The sequence below is a fragment of the Puma concolor genome, chromosome C1 (assembly GCF_028749965.1).
Source record: "Puma concolor isolate L17-30 chromosome C1, mPumCon1.1.hap2, whole genome shotgun sequence".
In the NCBI taxonomy this organism is placed as follows: domain Eukaryota; kingdom Metazoa; phylum Chordata; class Mammalia; order Carnivora; family Felidae; genus Puma; species Puma concolor.
The window spans coordinates 189691463-189712335 of NC_141674.1; the positions used below are offsets into that span (position 1 = coordinate 189691463).

Sequence of the window (20873 nt, forward strand, 5' to 3'; positions counted from 1 at the left end):
CACCGATAAGACCAAAAATATCAATTTAGAGGTGGTCTTTCCAATTTCTGCTTTTGTTTGAGTCAGGGAGGGGAGCCCGAGGAGGCCAAGGTCTCCAGTTCTGGGAAAGGAGAGTTCTTCTGGATTCTTTGAGCTACGGAGAGGCAGGCTCTGGCCCCAGGAAACAACGAAGGCAGTTCTGCCCCTCAAGGCTTTACTCCAGGAGTCCCGGAGGAGACCGCGACGCCCCAGTCCAAGTCTAAATCAGCCAGCTCAGAATAGTTTGCCAAGGCTGGACAAAAGATGTGGCCGCTCTCTCTTAAACAGACACACACACACACACACACACACACACACACACACACACACACACACACATACACATCCCGAGTGTGCCCGTATGGAAGGTATGTGTGTGTTAAGGAGAATGGCCATTGCTGCCCACTGCGGGCTGCCGGCCCCACCCTGCCCTCGGCGGCTCCAGGGAGACACACCGCGCGAGGGCCGCGGAGTCCTTCTCAGCAAGCCCCGGAGTGAGGGGCGGGGCCGGGCGGGGCCGCGAGCGCGCAGGCGCGGTGTAGGCTTCCTCGCGCCGCCGCCGCTGTTGCCGCCGCCGCCCGCGCTGCACCACAGGCCCGAGACAGACAGGGCCGGGAAGAGCCGGAGACTGAGGTGGAGGCGGAGGCGGCGGCGGCGGCGGAGGCGGGGCGACTCCGGTGACCGGGAGCGCCGCAGACTGGCAGCTGCGGCGACTCCCCCCTTTGTGTCTGGTCTGCTCGGAACCACTGGAAGTGCTTCCCGGAGGGGTGCGGGGTGTCTCGCCGCCTCGCTGCCCACCCTTTTCCCCAACCAGCCACCTACCTCCGCCCTCCCGCCGCCCCCCGCCCTCGGCCCGCGACGCCCGAGCTCCGCCCGGAGCCCAGAGCTGCGGGAGAACGAGGCGGCGGCGGCGGCGGCGGCGGCGGCGGCGGCGGCTTCTTCAGAGGGGTTGTGATTCGCTCACAGGAGCCATTGACGGGAGAAGAGGCTTTTATTCGTGGAATTTACCTCAGGCAAGATCGAACGGCTGCAATAAAAGAGAGAGAGGAGCGAATCCAGGAGGGCTGGAAAGGGCAGCTCCCCGCACCTCCCCTCCGCCCGCCGTCTCGGGGAGCTCCGGGCCCTGCCTGCTGACCCCTCCCCTCCCCCCCCTCGCTTCCTACTGCCCCTCAGCCCTCCGGCGGGGCCCTGGCAGAACCTCGAAGGATTGTTCGGCGAAGGCTTGAATTGAAGGCTGTGGTTTGACCATGGAGGCAGGCACCTTTTTCGATCCAGTCGATGAACAGGGTTTGTTGTTCTCGAAATCCGGGTGAAGGAAGCACCGAAGCGAAACTTAAAAAGGAATCCTGCCCTCCTGGAGCCACGGGCGATGCGACTTGTGCCGCCGGGTGCCGCCGCCGCCGCCCGCCCGGCTTCGCCCTTCCAGGCAGTCGGGAACTTGTTCTGATCCTCAGCCCCGCCATCGAATCTCCGCTCTCCATCCCCCTACACCCTGGATATGTTTTCTCCCAGACCTGGATATTTTTTTGACATCGTGAAACTACGAGGGAAATAACTGCGGGGCTTCTTTCTGTCTCCCTGCTTCTCCACACGGACATGCCTTCAGTTTGGGTGGCCGAGACACCCGGTTCTAGGCGAATGAACCTCTCCAGCCGCGAGGGAGAGAAATGAACGGAATTTCTGCAGCGGAATGAAAGCTCTGCAGCTAGGTCCTCTCATCTGCCATTTGTCCTTTCAGACTGCATTGTAATACCGGGCCGGACAAGTCGGACGAGAGCGAGGACCAGCCTCCCGGCCGTATCTCTCGGCCCGTGTTTACTTTCCATATTTCTTTTCTCTGCTCTCCTGCTTCTCGGCTGGCCCAGGGATGACTTCCTCGCTGCCGCGGCCCCGGCGGATGCCGTCGCTCGTGTGGACCGTCCTGCTGGTCAGCACTGCGGCCGGTGAGTAGCCCCCGGCGGCGCGTCGGGCCACTGCCCCTGCCTGCGGGTGGCGGGCGGGGAGCCCGCAGAGGCCAAGGCCTGAGCTCGCCCTTCGCGACGCGTCCAGCGATCGCTGTGGAGGGAACCGCGTCCCGTACCTGCGCGCCTTCCCCGTTCCTTCTAGGGAAATAACCTTGCATGTTTTTGTAGTTTCGAATCCCTACTTCCATATCCCCCCTCACCCCCCACGGGGGGAGGGGAAAGACATACTGGGTGTGGTATCTTGACATTTTTAGCTGTGAGGTAATGCAAGGATTAAAAATGATATTTTAATCGCCAATGAACGGTGTCTATTATGAGATCTTTGCAAACACAGCTGTAGATTTTTATTTTAATGTAAAGAAGCGGATTTGGCTTACATTAAGAAGAACATCAACTATAGAACGCACACTTGAACCTTATTTTTAGATTTAGATCACTCTTTGGGAGTCCATGTTACTTTCCTTATTCAGAAATGTTACGGAATGAATTGAATAAATGTTGAGTAAACCAGAACTTTGAGATTCTTAATACATTGTATAAGAATGTTAATTATTATCATTGGTATTGTTTTGTCCCAAAGTATTTTAGTAATTATATTTCCATTTTTCAACCTAGATACACTCGTATTTTATATGCTTTTGGAATTACTCTTGGCCTTAAAAGCATTTTCGATAACTTTACATTTTAGTCATCTGGCATCAATTGGCTTTCCTGTCATTGAGACAACTTTGACCTCACATTAGAGGTGTAGGAGATTTGAGTCCTAAAAGTTCTTTGACATTTTACTAAGCTTAAAGGGAAACAGTAGTCATCCTTTCCTTAGGATTTTTTTTTTTTTTTTTTTAAGTTCTCAGATACCTGAGAGAAAGCGTCATGTTTCATCTGCAATTATTTTTCAAGCGGTCTTTTGGTGATAACGCTCTTAGAAATTTTTGGGAGTGAACTGTACATATAATTCTTAAGTTTGGTGTAAGATGGCCAAATAGATTATGCATTTAAAAATGAGTGAAGGACAATATAACAGCTTTCCAGTTACTTTTTTATTTTTATAAGTGTATTTTTAACATTCACATTTCTCATTGCTATGTTAAACACAGAGGTTGCTTGCTTATTTCCATTTTAAGAGTCTGCATTGGGAAAATTCTGAAAGAAAATTTGAAGTTTCCTTTAGTGCCTTTGATATTGTTGATTAATGTCTTATGTCTTTGATAAATCTGTGTAGTTGTATTAAAAGAATTTGAACTTTTGAATTGAATATATTTTGAAACTGGTATTTTAAATTCTTAATCATCACAATTCCTTTGGGGATTAAAACAAACAGTTTTTCTCTAGATTTCTTCAAATTGTATTAGTTGTTTAAATTCTCTAGCTGTAAGTCTTGTGATTCCTGTAAAATATGAAGAGAATAAAAGGCCTTAGGCTTAAGCAGTCATTCTATGATCAGAGATCTCAGAACATAGACTTTTTATGTTCTTTGTTATTCTTGACCTTTTTAGAATGTAGATTCTCATTTATAGTTGACAGGCTTATCATTTTGTGATCAGAACTGATAACAGTAAAGGAAAGAACACTGATTTAAAAATAATTTAATTTGTATTTGGTAAATAAAATATTAGAATAATGTCCTTTAAAAAGGAGGGATTGAAAGAATCACTACTTTAAAGTGGTTTTAGTCTTCATTAGTATTACATAGTAGCAGATGCCAAAATTTGTAAGCTATAACAATAATAGTAATAATAATAATGTAATAATAATAGTGTTTATTGAATGCTTGCTCTGTGCCAGCAACTATTCTAACAGCTTTCCATGTGTTTTCTCATTTGATCCTTATGACAATTCCATACTCCAGCTGTAATTATGTTCCTTTTACAGAGAGGGCATGTGAAGTGCAGAGAATTTAAATAACTCACCACACAGTAAACTGTGGAGCCAGGATTATAGCCTGTACTCTTACCTATCACATTAATGATAACAACAGTTCACTCTAACTGGGAACATAAGATAGAGTAGTGCCTTCACTAAATCAGCCTTTGAAAAGAAGTAGGGACACTTGACAGGTTCTTCATTCAGCCCTGGTTATTGCAGATATTATTCTAAATGTGAAAACTTTGCTAATATTGGAGTGGCGAGTTCAGTTTCATTAGGTACAAGGTGACTAGAGAGGGCCTACGTGGACTTGGGTTACATAGATGTAATGATGTAACCAGACAGGTGCAAATAGTACTGCTGAACAGGAAAAAAATACTAGAAGACCTGCTGATATCACATCCCTCTTTGGGGCCATAGATGAATCCTTTATTTCTTTTGAATCCCTCTTTTCCATTTAGTGTATCTAGTTCTTGGATTCCTTAATTCTAAGAACATTTTGTATGCAAAAAATTAGAATTTATTAAAAAATGTGTTTGGTTTATAAATGAATTCTTAATTTTAATCAAAGGATAAAATACAATGCAGTACTTACCGCAGACCCAGCTTCTATTAAAAAAATTCGGGGGGCACCAGGGTGGCTCAGTCTGTTAAGCATTCTGCTTGATTTCAGCTCAGGTCGTGATCTCACAGTTCATGAGTTTGAACCCAGCAAAAGGCTCTATGCTGTCAGCACTGTCAGTTTGGGATTCTCTCTCTCTCTCCCTTTCTCTCTGCCTCTCCCCTGATTGTACTTGTGTGTGTTCTCTCTTTCCTTCTTCTCTCAAAATAAATAAATATTAACAAAATAAATTTTTGAAAAAAAGTTTTCATTCTTCATTTAGGTTGTAATGGTTACATAGCTAACCCTATATCCCACCCTACCCCCCTGTGCTTGAGCAGGCTCAGCTACCTTTTCCTCCAGTCTTCTTGTTCTCTTCTTTCTTGCCATCCTTGGTGGCCTGGGAGGCCAGGGAACCCATGGCATTTCAAATAGCCTTATTGTTGGGATTCACTCCTCGAAGGTTCTCCAGGACAACTAAGAAACTCAGGATTCTGCATCACATCATAATCCTCCTCCTCTTTGGCTGGCTTAGATGTGTCCAATGGCTGTCTGACATCAATGTTAGCTGAATCTTTATGCATTTGAAATAATTCACTTGATTAGATTTCTTTCTTTAAAAAAATTTTTTTTGTTGTTTTTTGAGTAAGCTCTATGCCCAACCTGGGACTTGAACTCACAACCTTGAGGTTAAGAGTCATGTGCTCTACTGACTGAGCCAGCCATGGTGCCACACTTAATTAGATTTCAGTTTTATATCTCTATAGGAATACATTGTCTACAGGAAGATGCACCTATTTAGTGTTCTTGAGCATTGAAGTTAATAAATATTGTTGAGGAATTAGAAATTTAGTAATTTTACTTTTGTGTTTCTTGCCATGTGAGCACTGCAACAGGGTCACCTGCGGTTTTTGATAAAATACGTATTTCTGGCACTATAGCGTAGATGTACTGAATGGATCTCTCTGGGATCTATACATTTTTTAAAACTTAAACCCTGAAAGATTCTCCCTTAGGCAAGTTTATATAATCAGTCGTGATTGTTTGGATTTTTAAAGTATTGTGATTTAGTCAGCTTTTGGTGCATAATAGCTGGTAGCCATAAAAATATAGTGGCATACAACAATAAGCATTTATTCTGCTCCATTTGTCTCATTCTTGGGCCCAGGCTGGAGGTCAGGGTAACATCTCTCTGCAGGGAAGCTTGTCTTATGGCAATGGCAGAAGTACAAGAGGATAAGTTCAGTCCCTAGCCATTTTTAGACTCTTGTTCTTTTAACATCTTATTTGGCCAAGACTAAAGACAAGGAGTAGTGAAGTACACTTTGGCTATAATGAGGCCATGGTAATATATGGACATGTGGTACTATTGCTGGAGAATGAAGAATTGGGATCGTCAGTCTACCACATATGGTCAGGAAGATAGTCCAAACTCTTACTGTTTGAGCAGGGCCAAACTCTTTTTTTGTTTGTTTGTTTATTTTTTAAAGAAGTTTTTTTTAAAAAATCTTCATCTATTTTGAGAGAGAGAGAGAGAGCTCAGGAGGGGCAGAGAGAGAGGGAGAGAAAGAGTCCCAAGCAGGGTCTGTGCTGTCTGTACAGAGCCCAGTGTGGGACTTAATCCCACAAACCTTGAAATCATGACCTGAGCTGAAATCAAGAGTTGGATGCTCAATCAACTGAGCCACCCAGGAGCCCTTATTTATTTAAGAGAGAAAGAGAGAGGGGGGAGGGGCAGAGAGAGAGAGAATCCCAAGCAGGCTGCATGCCCAGTGCACAGCCTGACACAAGGCTTGATCTCAAGACTGTGAGATCATGACCTGAGCCAAAATTAGGAGTCCAGTGCTAAACCAGTTGAGCCACCCAGGTGCCCCAGGGCCAGACTTTTAATTAGGCCTTTGCATAAAAATTATACCAGCTTTGATCTCTCCACAAGCCGACCCTGGCATGTGGGGTGATGTGGTAGTAGTGGTGTTGGTGTTCCTGTAATATGAAAAGTGGGAATAGAGAGATTAATTTCAAATGAGGGCAACTCTCATTAAAGGCCAACTTTTTTTTAAAAAAAAATATTTTGGGTGCACCTAGGTAGCTCAGTCGGTTGAACATCAGACTCTTGATATTGGCTCAGGTTGTGATCCCACAGTTGTGGGAATGAGCCCGAGTAGGGCTCTACACACAGTGTGGGGGTTTCTCTCTCTCACCCTCTGTCTCTGCCCTTCCCACTCTTGTGTGTGCATTCTCTCTCTCTCTTTCAAAATAAATGAATATTTTTAAAAACAGGATTTTATTTTTAAGTAATCTCTACACCCAACATGGGGCTCAAACTCATGACCCTGAGATCAAGAATTGCATGCTCCACTGACTGAGCCAGCCAGGAGCCCTTAAAGGCTAACTTTAACATAGAAAGAGAAGAAATTGAATACTGATTTCTGATGGGTAAATTCTAACTAGAAAAGGTACAGAATGAAGTCAGAGTAAATCAGTCAATTTTATAAATGACCATACCACTTATTTTGGTACTTATTCACATATTTGTTGAATGTCAGTTTATGTATTTGCTTTGTCCTCCAAATTGCTTTTTGAGGACAGGGTTCCTACCTTAAACTGTTTTGCAATCTATCATATTGTTGTGCAGATAAAAGATGTTTAAGAAATACTAAATGAGGGGTGCCTGGGTGGCTCATTTGGTTGAGCGTCTGACTTTGGCTTAGGTCATGATCTTAGCAGTTCATGGGTTCAGGCCCCGTGTCCAGCTCTGTGCTGACAGCTCAGAGCCTGGAGCCTGCTTCAGATTCTGTGTCTCTCTCACAGCCCCTCTCACGCTTGTGCTCACTGTCTCTGAAAAATAAATAAACATTAAAAGAAAATTGAAAAAGAAATACTACATGAATGAATAATAAAAAGAAATTGGAGCCAGGAAGTGTTCTAAGATTGCTCACTTATTCAAATGATGTATTAATTTATTCTTTCTTTGTTTTAATTCCTTCAACTATAAAGTAGTTTAAGTGGTGTTGTAAGAAGACCCCTGTCTTGAGTTAATGAGACCTGAATTCCGTATGATTCTGGACAGATTACACAACTTAGTTTTCTCAATTGTAATATTATGGGATTGGACCAGATTATGTTTGAAATGCAGATTCCAGGCAGCTACCCCAGACCTACTTAACCTGAATATCTGGACAGTGAGTTTGGGAATCTGCATTTTATTTATTTATTTTTAAAATTTTATTTATTTTTGCAATCTTTATTTTTGAAAGAGAGAGAGAGGGAGGGAGAGAGAACGAGTGGGGGAGGGGCAGAGAGAGAGGGAGACACAGAATCCAAAGCAGGCTCCGGGGTCTGAGCTGTCAGCACAGAGCCTGATGCAGGGCTCTAACTCATGAAGTGTGAGATCATGGCCTGAGCTGAAGTCTGACGCTTAACAGACTGAGCCACCCAGGTGCCCTGGGAATCTGCATTTTAAACAAACATTTCCCCAGGTAAATTTTATGTACCCTGATGTTTGAGAAGTATAGGAACCAAGATTTCTTTTAACTCTCAGATTTTACTTTATTTATTTAATTTTTTGTGCCTTTCTGGATCTTTTATTCGGTCACATTAGTACAAACATTTCTTATTTTAAGCTTTAAGTAATTATCTAAAACCTTTTTCTTTTTTAAAATTTAAAAAATGCTATTTGTTTGTTTAATCTTGGTCTTAAAGGTGGTTTGCTCTTTAATAAAAAGTGCTTTGCTCACCTAATATTGTATATGTTCATTTAGCTTGTATTTTGACCATTTTATTTTCCTTTTCCTCCTTCCAAAAAGAAAAACTACTTGTTAGTGGAAATAAATGGTTTTACTTTTAGTAAATTTACATGAGAACGGTTGATGAAATATTTACAATAGAAATAGTGTTAAATTAGACTAGATAACATTGATTTGGTTTTAGTTACAAATTAGTATTCCATGGAGTAAGTACTCCAAGTGGATAAATTGCATTTTTAAAATTTCTGTCCACCAAAGAATTATATTCTGATTTAATTGATGTCTGCTAGAAAAAAATTAAATATGAATGCTGTGATATCTCAAAATTCACTATTTTTTTACCATCTTGCATAGTACTTACACATGTTGAAGAGACTCCCATATTACCAGACTATTTCCCCCTTGTAGTTAAATGGTCTAGTCTGTGAATCCTTTCTAGAAGCAATAAAGATGGCTTTAGTAGAATTTTGAGGGCAATAGACTTGATTTGTTTTTGTTTTTTTTTAAGCTTTTTTTATTTTTAAAATTTTTAAAAGATTTTTTTTTAAGTTTATTTATTTAGAGAGAGTGCCTGCATGAGATCAGGTGGGGGAGGGGCAGTGAGAGAGAGGGAGAGAGAGAGAATCCCAAGCACTGTCAGTGCAGACCCCAATTCAGGGCTTGAACCCGTGAATAGTGAGATCGTGACCTGAGCTGAAGTCTGTTGCTTAACCAACTGAGCCACCCAGCTGCCCCTTAAACTTTTTTAGATCTGTGCGATGGATATGACAGTTAAGGCTGCTGGATTACAAGAATACATTTATAATTTACGTATGGTCTATGTGACATTAGAAATAAGCCTGTGGGTAAATGACATGAACATTTTATTTAAAAAAATTTTTATTTTTAAGATTTTATTTTTAAGTAATCTTTACACTCAATGTGGGGCCCGAGCTCACAGCCCCGAGATCAGTAGTCACATGCTCTACTTACTGAGCCAGCCAGGTGCCCCTGACATGAACATTTTAGAATACATTGTATTATCAGAACTATTAGAACACAACATTTATTTCTTGCTGTTAATTGTACTTAATACAGTTAAGTGTTTGACTAGATGTAGTTTCTATTCCAATATGCACCTATGGGACCAGGGAGAGGGGTACGGGGGCATGAATAGGATAGATAACATGTGGAAGGAGAACTAAAAAGTCCAGTCAACAAACATTTATTAGTGCTTCCTTTGTGCAGGGTTCTTTTCAAAATATTGGTGGATATAAAGAAAAATAAGGGCCTCCTCTCCTCCCCCAAACATTTTATGCCATACCCTATATCACTTTCTGAAAGAGAATTAGATTTCATGCTATTTGGCAAGAGTAGGTATTTTGCAAATCTTACTAGCATTGTATTATTTCTTCTCTGCCTTTCTTTCAGGATGAGAAAGTCCTGAAGGTATTCTGCAACGCAGGAAAAGAGACTGTGTTCCTGTGTGTCTTCTAGCTGATCTCTACCCTCCTTTTATTTCTCTCTTCTCTGCCAGCCTTCTTGAAAGAGGAGTGAACACCTATGGACTTCTATATCCTCAACTCCTTACTTGTCCCATGCTGTATATTAAATCATCAGTGACTTTCTAATTGCCTTATCCAAGTGACTTTTCAATCTTGTTTTCTTTGACTTTTCTACAGAATTTGACAATTTTGGTCACCCCTTCCTTCTAACTCTCCTCATCTGACTTTATTAACTTTGCATTTCCCTGGTTATATATCATCTCCATCTTCTCTTCTCCATAAATGTTTTCTTCTTCTTTTTTAAATCTCCCTTAGATTGTCTTAAGTATACTTTTTTCTTATTGCAACTCCTCTTCCTTGTTGATTTTCTTTTATTGTTACTCTTCTCCTAAGCTTTAATTATTCTGGAAAGTAGATGACTTCTAAGTCAAACAGGCAACCAGAATTGGAAGCTAGAAAGGTTTGAGTTCCTTCCTAATGGTACCATCAACTATTTACTTTGGGCATATCACTTCTTTTGGTCTCAATATCCTCATTGTAAAGTGAAGGGGTTCACCTGTATGATGTGTATAGTATTTATAGCACTTTTGCTTATGGTATGAGAAAAGAAAATATATTTAGTTAGTAGTAAGTGTATAGCATTTTGAATGTTATATTTTGTTATTATTGAGTATATATATATGTATATAGTACTTTGAATTTAGCTTAGATTGGGGAAATCTGTGGGATATTCTGAAATGGTAAAAGTACTGCTTTGAAAGAAATTTAATTTTTTGCAAATACATTTTATATGTTGATTGTCTATGTTGAGTTAGGATCACCAAAGTGTTCTAAAGAAAGGCTGTATAAAGAACAATCCATAACTAAGAATAATCTATAAATATAAAGGATGCTTTATTAATTAATTAATTAATTAAAGGGTGCTTTTAAAATAGTTGGAATCCTAGAATTTTAGAGTTGGAAAGGACTTTAGGGTAGACTTTAAATAGTTTTAAGTTTAGTTAAGAAGTTTAGTTAGAAGTTAGTCTAAGAAGGTTAACTTTTATACAATGTCTTTTGTTTTAATTTATTTTTTTATTTTAATTTCAATATAGTTAACTTGAAGTGTTACATTAGCTTCAGGTGTACAATATAGTAATGTGACAGTTCTATTCATTACTCAGTGCTCATCATGATAAGTGTACTCTTAATCCTGTTCACCTAGTTCATCCATCCCCCCCATGGTGACCTCCCCTCTGGTAACCATCTGTTTGTTCTCTACAGTTAAGTGTCGGTTTTTTGGTTGATCTCTTTCTCCTTTGTTTGTTTGTTTTTTTGTTTCTTAAATTCCCTATATGAGTGAAATCATGATATTTGTCTTTATCTGACTTTACTTAGCATTATACTCTCTAGATCCATCCATGTTGTAAATGGCAAGATTTCATTGTTTTGTGTGTGTGTGTGTATGTACATGTATACATATACATATGTATGCCACATATTTTTTAGAACTTTTTTTTATTTTTTATTAAAAAAAATTTTTTAATGTTATATTCTTGAGAGAGAGACAGAGCACAGCAGGGGAGGGGCAGAGCAAGAGAGGGACACAGAATCTGAAGCAGGCTCCAGGCTCTGAGCTGTCAGCACAGAGCCCAACGTGGGGCTCGAACTCACAAGCCGTGAGATGACCTGAGCTGAAGTTGAATGCTTTACCAACTGAGCCACCCCGGTGCCCCTGTTTTTTTTAAATTTATTTAGTTAATTTTGCCACATCTTCTTTATCCATTCATCTATGGATGGACACTTGGACTGCTTCCATAATTTGGAAATAATGCTGCAATAAACATAGGGGCGCATATATCTTTCTGAATTATTTTTGTATTCTTTGGGTAAATACCCAATAGCAGAATTACTGGATCACATGGCAATTCTGTTTTTAATGTTTTGAGGAACCCCATACTGTTTTCTACAGTGGCTGCACCAGTTTGCATTTCCAAGCAGTGGACAAGGGTTCCTTTTTCTCCACATTCTCAGCACACCACATTCTTACCAATTACTGAATCTGTTGACTTGCATCTTTCTGATTATGAGTGATACTGAGTATTTTTTCACATGTCTGTTGGCCATTTGTGTGTCTTTGAAGAAATGTTTGTTCATGTCTTTTGCCTATTTTTAATTGGATTATTTGGTTCTTTTGGTGTTTGAGTTGTGTAACTTTTTTATATATTTTGGAAACTAACCCTTTATCAGATATGTCGTTTATAAATATCTTCTCCCATTCAGTAGGCTGTCTTTTAGTTTTGTTGATTGTTTCCTTTGCTGTTCAGAAGCTTTTTATTTGATGTAGTCCCAATAGTTTATTTTTGCTTTTGTTTCCCTTGACTCAGGAGACCTATCTAGAAAAATGTTTCTGTGGCTGATGTCAGAGAAGTTACTGCCTATGCTCTATTCAAAGATTTTTAAGGTTTCAGGTCTCACATTTATGTCTTTAATTCATTTTGAATTTATTTTTGTGAATGGTGTAAGAAATTATTTTAATTTTAAGATAAATAATGCCAGGGGCGCCTGGGTGGCTCAGTCAGTTAAGTGTCCGACTTCGGCTCAGGTCATGATCTCACAGTTCGTGGGTTCAAGCCCTGTGTCAGGCTCTGTGCTGACAGCTCAGAGCCTGGAGCCTGTTTCAGATTCTGTGTCTCCCTCTCTCTCTGCCTGTTCATGCTCTGTCTCTGTCTCAAGAATAAATAAACAATAAAAAGAAAAAAAGATAAATAATGCCAAAGTCAATTTCAGTGTAGCTTTTGACTCAGTTATCACACATTCTAAATCAGTTGAGATCTAATTAATGCCATTTTAACTTCTGGTAAGTAAATTTTGTAAAACAGCTTTATTGAGAGGTAATTCCCATACCATACAATTTACTCCTTTAAAATATACATGGGACGCCTGGGGGGCTCAGTCGGTTAAGTGTCTGACTTCGGCTCAGGTCATGATCTCACTGCTTGTGAGGTCAAGCCCTGTGTCAGGCTCTGTGCTGATGGCTCAGAACCTGGAGCTGCTTTGGATTCTGTCTCCCTCTCTCTCTGCCCCTCCCCTGCGCACACACACTCACTCTCTCTCTCTCACTCTCTCTCTCTCTCTCTCTCTCTCTCTCAGAAATAAATAATAAAACATTAAAAAATAAAATGTGCAATTCATTGTTTCGGTATATTATTAAGTTAAAAATTATGGTAAAACAGGGGCGTCTGGGTGGCTCAGTTGGTTAAGTGTCTGACTTCAGCTCAGGTCATGATCTCACAGTTTGTGAGTTTGTGAGTTTGAGCCCCAAGTCAGGCTCTGTGTGGAGGGCTCAGAGCTAGTAGCCTGCTTTGGATTCTGTCTCCTTTCTCTCTGTTCCTCCCCCACTCCCTCTCCCTCTCTCTCAAAAATAAATAAATGTTAAAAAAAATTATGGTAAAACATATATAGCATAAAATTTGCCATTTTAACCATTTTCCAGTATACGATTTGGTGGCATTAATTGCATTCACAGTGTTGTGTAACACACATTGAATGTGTGTCACCAAAATGTTTTCATCACCCCAAACAGAAACTTTAACAATTAAGCAATAACTCCTATTTCCGCCCTCCTCCCAGCCCCTGGTAACCTCTAATCTACTTTCTGTCTCTGAATTTGCCTACTCTAAGATATTTCATATGAGTAGAATCATACAATATTTGTCCTTTTGGTACTGGCTCATTTTGCTTAGCATAATGTTTTTAAGTTTATCCATGTTATAGCATGTGTCCAAATTTCATTACTTTATAGGGCTGAATAATAGTCCATTGTGTGTATATGTCACATTTTGTTTATCCATTAATCTGTTGATGGAAACTTGAGTTTTCCCCTTTTGGCTATTGTGAACAATGTTGCAGTGAACATTATTATACAGTATCTGTTCTAGTCTCTGTTTTAAATTCCTGTGGGTGTATACCCACAAGTGTAAATTGCTGGATCATATGGTAATTCTATGTTTAGTTTTTTTTGAGGAACCGCCAAACTATTTTCAATAGTGGCTGTACCATTTCACATTCCTACTAGTAATGAACAAGTATTCCAGTTTCTCTACCTTCTTGCCAACACTCATTGCTTTCTGTTTTATTTTTGTGAAAAATTATTTATTAGAGCCATCATAATGGGTGTGAAGTGGTATCTCATTATGGTTTTGATTTTATTTGATTTTCCTAATGATAAATCATGTTGAGCATCTTTTTATGTGCTTATAGACAATTTGCATATCTTCTTTTGTTTTAAGCTTATTTTGAGAGAGAGAGCATGCAGGGGAGGGGCAGAGAGAGAGGGAGAGAGTATTTCAAGCAGGCTCCACATCATCAGTGCAGAGCCCCAGCTTCAGGCTTGAACCCACCAACCGGTGAGATCATGACCTGAGCTGAAACCAAGAGCCAGACACTCAACCTGACTGAGCCACCCAGGTACCCCTATATATCTTCTTTGAGTAAATGTCTACTCAAGTCCTCTGTCTACCTTTTTTTCTTTTGAATTTGTTTTTATTGAGATATAATTGATACATAACATTTATAAGTTTAAGGTGTACCACATATTGATTTGATACATTTCTATATCACATTATGATTACCTACATAATATTAGCTAACACCTCTATTACGTCGTGTAATTATCATTTTTGTGTCTGTGGTGGGAATAGTTACGATCTAGTCTCTTAGCAACTTTGAAATTTATAATATATTTGTCTATAATCACTGTGCATTGTATCCAGGATTTATTCATCTACTAGCTGCAAGTTTGTACCCTTAAATAACATTTGTCTATTTTTTAAAAAAAATTTTATGTTTTATTTTATATTTGAGGGAGAGAGACAGAGACAGAGAGTGAGCAAGGGAGGTGCAGAGAAATAGAGACAGAATCTGAAGCAGGCTCCAGGCTCTGAGATGTTAGCACAGAGCCCAACATGGGGCTCGACCTGAGCTGATGTCGGATGCTTAACCGACTGAGCCACCCAGGTGCCCCTGTCTATTTTTTTAATTGGATTGTCTTTTTGTTGTTGAGTGGTAAGAGTTCTTTTATATTATGAATGTTAACTTTCTATCAGGTAGATGGTTTCTGTATGTTATGGGCTGAATGTGTCCCCTCAAATTTCATGTTGAAATCATAACCCCCAAGGTGATGTATTATAAGGTGAAGCTTTTGGGAGTTGATTAGGTCATTAGGGTGGAGCCCTCATTAATGGGATTAGTGTTCTTATTAAAGAGACCCCAGAGAGATCTTTTCCTTTTACTGCTATGTGAGGTTACACAAAAAGATGGCCATCTAGGAAATGGATTCTTACCAGTTACTGAATCTGCTGGTACCATGATCTTGGATTTCCCATATTCTAGAGCTGTGAGAAATGTTTGTTGTTTAGAAGACATCCAGTCTCCGGTATTCTGTTATAGCAGCCTGAATGGATTAGGGCACCAATGTTTTCTCCTATTTTCTAGGTTTCTTTCCTATTTTTTAAAATTGTCTTAATAATATTTTTTGATGTACAAAATTTTTTAATTTTGATGGAGTCCAATTTATCTATATTTTGTTGTTGGTGGTATGCATAATTTTGGTGTCATAGTTAAGAATCCATTGCCAAATCCGAGGCTGTGAAGATTTACTCCAATTTTTTCTTCTAAGAGCTTTATGGTTTTAGCCCTTATGTCATTGATCCATTTTTAAATGTTTATTTATTTATTTTGTGAGAGAGAAAGAGAGAGAGGCATGCGCAGAGAGAGAGGAAGACAGAATTGCAAATAGGCTCTGCACACATCATGGGGCTTGATCCCACAAACCGTGAGATCATGACCTGTATGGAAATCATGAGTCAGACTTGACTCTTTTTTTTTTTTAAAGCCGTATTAAATTTTTTTTTTTCTTAACGTTTATTCATCTTTGAGAGACAGAGAGAGAGACAGAGCATGAGTGGGGAAGGGGCAAAGAGAGGGAGACACAGAATCCAAAGCAGGCTCCAGGCTCTGAGCTGTCAGCACAGAGCCTGACGCGGGGCTTGAACTCATGAACTGCGAGATCATGACCTGAGCCAAAGTCGGGCACTCAACCAACTGAGCCACCCAGGCGCTCCAGGAGTCAGACTTGACTCTTATCTGACTGAGCTACCTGGTGTCCCATGCCATTAATCTATTTTTTGAGTTAAATTTTATATATGGTCTGAGACAGGGATCCAGCTTCATTCGTTGCACGTGGGAATCCAGTTGTGCCAGTGCCATTTGTTAAAGAGACTGCTCTCCCCATTGAATGGAATGCCCACTCTTAAAAAGTCAGTTGGGCACAGATGTATAGATTTATTTCTGGACTTTCAGTTCAGTTCTATGGTCAGTCTTTGGACCTTTGCTTTTCTCTGTCTATACTTTGGTGATCTCATCCCTTCTAATTTTTTTTTTTAATGTTTATTTATATTTGAGAGAGAGACAGAGTGTGAGTGGGGGAAGGGAAGAGGGAGAGGGAGACACAGAATCCCAAGCAGGCTCCAGGCTCTGAGCTGTCAGCACAGAGCCTGATGTGGGGCTCAAACCCATGAACTGTGTGATCATGACTTGAGCCAAAGTCAGATGCTCAACTGACTGAGCCACTCAATCTTCCTGCTCTCATCCATTCTCATGGCTTTAAAAATAGCATGTAGAGGGACACCTGGGTAGCTCAGTCAGTTAAGCATCTGACTCTTAGTTTTGGCTCTGGTCATGATCTCATGGTTCATGAATTCGAGCCCCACATTGGGCTCTGTGCTGTCAGTGCAGAGCCTACTTGGGATTCTCTCTCTCCCTCTTTCTGGCCCTCCCCCACTTGTGCTCTCTCTCTCTCTCAAAATAAATAATTAAACTTAAAAAAAGTTACACTTTCCCTATAAAAGAAAATAGCATGTAGAGGTGAACAAATTTCAAATTTATTTCCATCCCAAACCTCTTTTCTTGAAATCCTGTTGTGTGTAGCCATCTGTGTATTCAGCATCTCTGCTTAGATGTTTGATAGTTAGCTCACACTTAATATGTCCTAAAACAAACTCCTTTAGTTTCTTCTATAGGTCTGTTCTTCCTGTATTCTTACCCAACTCAGCAAATGGCAATTCTGTCATTCTAGTTGTTTAGGCCAAAAATTGAAGATATTTTTTTCTTTTCTTTTCTTTTCTTTTCTTTTCTTTTCTTTTCTTTTCTTTTCTTTTCTTTCTTTTCTTTCTTTTCCTCTTTTTTTTTTTTTTTTTTTTTTTAAGTGGACTTCAAGCTCAGTGTGGAGCCCAACGTGGGGCTTCAACTCACAAACCTGAGATCAAGGCCTGAGCTGAGATAAGGAGCCAGATGCTTAACTGCCTTAGCCACTCAGGCGGCCCTCAAAAATTGAAGATATTCTTGGGGGCGCCTGGGTAGCTCAGTCAGTTGGGCAGCCGACTTCGGCTCAGGTCATGATCTCGCGGTCCGTGAGTTCGAGCCCCGCGTCGGGCTCTGTGCTTGACAGCTCAGAGCCTGGAGCCTGTTTCGGATTCGGTGTCTCCCTCTCTCTGATCCTCCCCCATTCATGTTCTGTCTCTCTTTGTCTCAAAAATAAATAAATGTTAAAAAAAAAAATTAAAAAAAAATTGAAGATATTCTTGTCTCTTTCTTTTTTTACACTCATATCCACTCTGATACCAAAAACTCGTGGTTCTACCTTCAAAATATATTTAGAATCTGACTACTTCTTAACACTTCTGTTGGTACCACATTAGTTTAAAGGCCACCATCTTTTTCACTTGTAATTTTTCAGTGGCCTTTGTTTTCTCCAACACAGTCACTTTTATTATATTCGCTTTTCAATATAGTATCCTGGGTCACCTTTTCAAACAGAAGTCTGATCATGACGTTTCTCTGCTTAAAACTCTCCAAAACCTCTGCCTGTCATTCAGAATAAAAGTCACAATCATTTGATTCTACGTAATCTGGCCCCTACTTCTTATGACTGCATCTGCTGATCTCTGCATGCTCAACTTTTATTGTGCTTTTAACTTTACACAGAAGAAAACATTTAGAAAATCAAATGTTTTAGAAGAGGTTAGATTTAAGATACTTTATTCTGTATAATTTGACAGTGGCTACATGTAATGAATAAATCTATACATTGGGAGAATAAAGGAGGAGTCAAATGAACATTTCTTGAGCCTCTAACATAGCCACTAAGTGCCTTACATATTTATTGTGTGATCTCATCCTTTAAACAAGCTAATCAGTACTATTATTCTTCCTTATTTTATAAGTGAGTAAACTGAGTAAGTGGGAGACCTGGGATTCAAGCTTAGGCCTCTATAACTCCAAAGCAAAGCATTCATGAAATATATATCATGTTAGCCTGAAGGTATAAAATACTTGGAACAGTATTTTAGGCATCTGAATATCTTACTGGATTTTAATCATTCAGGAATAATTTCTCAGGCTGAACTATGTCTTGGTTATGGTCTCTTATTTTGCAGTAAATGATAACAGATGTTTTAGGTTTTGGTTTTGTGTGTAGCATTCAAATGTTGATGGATAATAAACATTTTCATTAACGATTCAAAGCTTCAGTTTTGGAAAGGAACACTAGTTAGATCAGAAGAATAACGATGACATATTTAGTTGAGGATAAGTTTTTAAGGTTTCCATCTGTTGTTAGTGATTAGAATCCTTAGGGGCCGGTCTAGTGTAAAGAGCAACTTTTAAATTTAGTTACTACACAAAGGGCCATATTGTGATGACATGAAAGGCAAGATTAAAAACAGCCAAATGATAACAAGAGATGAATTTATTCATGTTACTTATTGAAATAAAGTTTTTTTGTGAGAGATAACTTTTCTGGGATATTTATTTTTCCTTTGGCTAAACCAATGTGTTAGCTTGATGAAATGGTGTTAAGAATGTTAATCTGTAAATGAAGTTTAGTTTTTCGCACTAGTTATCCAGCTCTTCTGTAGGAATCATTGTTTTGTCCATTTACTTAGGTTTATGAAAAATTCAGTTTTACTGATCCTTGCTGCTAAGTCCCTCTACTAAGAGCAAGACAGTAGTCTTAGATTTATACTAACCTCAGATTTGTACACTAAGCAACTAATAGGCTTTATATTAATGAAGTGATATAGATTAATGAAAATAGATTAAATTCATTACCTGAAAATAGATTAAATTCTAGTTATTTGGAATTAAAAGCCAGTGTGTTAATGCGTGGTTTTGGAAGAATATCATTTGGATAGGCTAGGTTATTCTAAAACAGCAGTGGTTATTTCTTGCTCATACTGTATGTCCATTGAAGACTGGCAGGAGTATTCTGCTCATCATTCAGGAATCTGGTTTGATGGAATGCTACCATCTTGAAAGTTGATGGTTGCAGTGCTAGAGGTAAAAGAACATATAAGAAGGTCTTTCATGGCAGTTTATATGCTCTGCCTAGAAGACCGTCCCATCGCTTTCACTTAAAACTCACTATTTAGTCTCCCCTAACGTCTAGATCTTTCCAAGTATCTCGAAAAGGAATTTGGGAAACAGGACCAATGATGACTGTAAGGAAGTAATAAGACAAACATGTGTTGGCTTTGCTTTGTATTTTAAGACTTGTTTTGGCTTTTAGATTTTGACTTTATATCTTTTAACAATTTTTCTTGTTTTTCAGAATCCTAAAGTTGTAATAGAAGATCACTGTAGGGGTATGTGGATGGCTTAGTTGGTTAGCGTCCCATTCTTGATCTTGGCTCAGGTCATGATCTCACAGTTCGTGAGTTCGAGCTCCGTATCAGACTATACACTGTCAGTGTGGAGCCTGCTTTGGATTCTCTCTCGTCTTATCTCTCTGTCCCTCCCCTGCTTGCTTGCTCTCTCTCTCTCAGAATAAATAAGTAAAATAAAAAAAAATTTTTTAAATATTGTAAAAACGATTTTAAATGATAATGAAATATAGAAAATTAAAAAAAATTCATTTCCATTTTACTTTTTATCAAATTCTGTTCCCTAGATGTAACCACTGTTAATAGTTTGGTGGATAATTTTTCATACTTTTTTGTATGCACTATAAATAAACATCTGTGTAATTAGAGTTTTTTTTTTTTTTTTTAATTTTTTTTTCAACGTTTATTTATTTTTGGGACAGAGAGAGACAGAGCATGAACGGGGGAGGGGCAGAGAGAGAGGGAGACACAGAATCAGAAACAGGCTCCAGGCTCTGAGCCATCAGCCCAGAGCCCGACGCGGGGCTCGAACTCACGGACCGTGAGATCGTGACCTGGCTGAAGTCGGACGCTTAACCGACTGCGCCACCCAGGCGCCCCTAGAGTTTGTTTTTTAAGTTTATTATTATTTTTATTTGTTTTGATAGAGATGGCATGAGTTGGGGAGGCACAGAGAGAGAATCCCAAGCAGACTTTGTGCTGTCAGCGCAGAGCCCGACGTGGGGCTCGAACCCACAAAACTATGAGACCATGATCTGAGCCAAAACCAAGAGTCAGACACTTAACCGACTAAGCCACCCAGGTGCCCCTAGAGTTTGTTTTTTATTTTATTTATTTTTTATTTTTTATTTATTTTTTTAAATGTTTATTTTATTTTTTTTTTTTGAGAGAGAGACAGAATGTAAGTGGGGGAGGGGCAGAGAGAAGAGGGAGACACAGAATTCGAGGCAGGCTCCAGGCTCCGGGCTGTCAGCGCAGAGCCCAAAGTGGGGCTTGAACTCATGAACCGTGAGATATGACCTGAGCCAAAGTCAGGTCATGTAACTGACTGAGCCACCCAGGCACCCCTGTTTTTTAAATAAAGGTAGAATTATATTATATATCTTATGTACAAGTTTTTGTTATTAATCATGAAGGAGAGTTGTAGAAGTAAGATCATTTGGTCAAAGTTTGCACATTTAAAATTTAGATATGATGTGAACTTCTAAATTTCCCCCCCAAAGGATTGTACCAGTTTCCATTTCTACTAGTAGTATATCAGTGTCAGAATTTTCATTTTTTTAAGGTTTTTCTTTTTTTAAGGTTTTATTTTATTATTTTTGCAAATGTTTACTTGTGAGAGTGAGAGTGTGCCTTCACACGAGTCAGGGAGGGGCAGAGAGAAGGAAAGAGAGAATCCCAAGCATGCTCCACGCTGTCAGTGCGGAGCCCAATGAGGGTCTTGAACTGATGAACTGTGAGATATGATCTGAGCATAAATCAAGAGTTGGATG

At 39.7% G+C, this 20873-nt stretch overlaps 1 protein-coding gene across 1 annotated transcript in view; it reads left to right on the plus strand.

The window, feature by feature from the left end:
• The first annotated feature begins 969 nt into the window (after positions 1-969).
• BMPR2 (bone morphogenetic protein receptor type 2) overlaps positions 970-20873 on the plus strand; it is a 203418-nt gene continuing 183514 nt past the window's right edge. Inside the window, exon 1 of the mRNA XM_025934626.2 lies at positions 970-1961. Within this exon, the coding sequence (XP_025790411.1) occupies positions 1886-1961 (76 nt within the window). The 5' untranslated portion in view covers positions 970-1885. The remainder of the gene's footprint in view (positions 1962-20873) is intronic.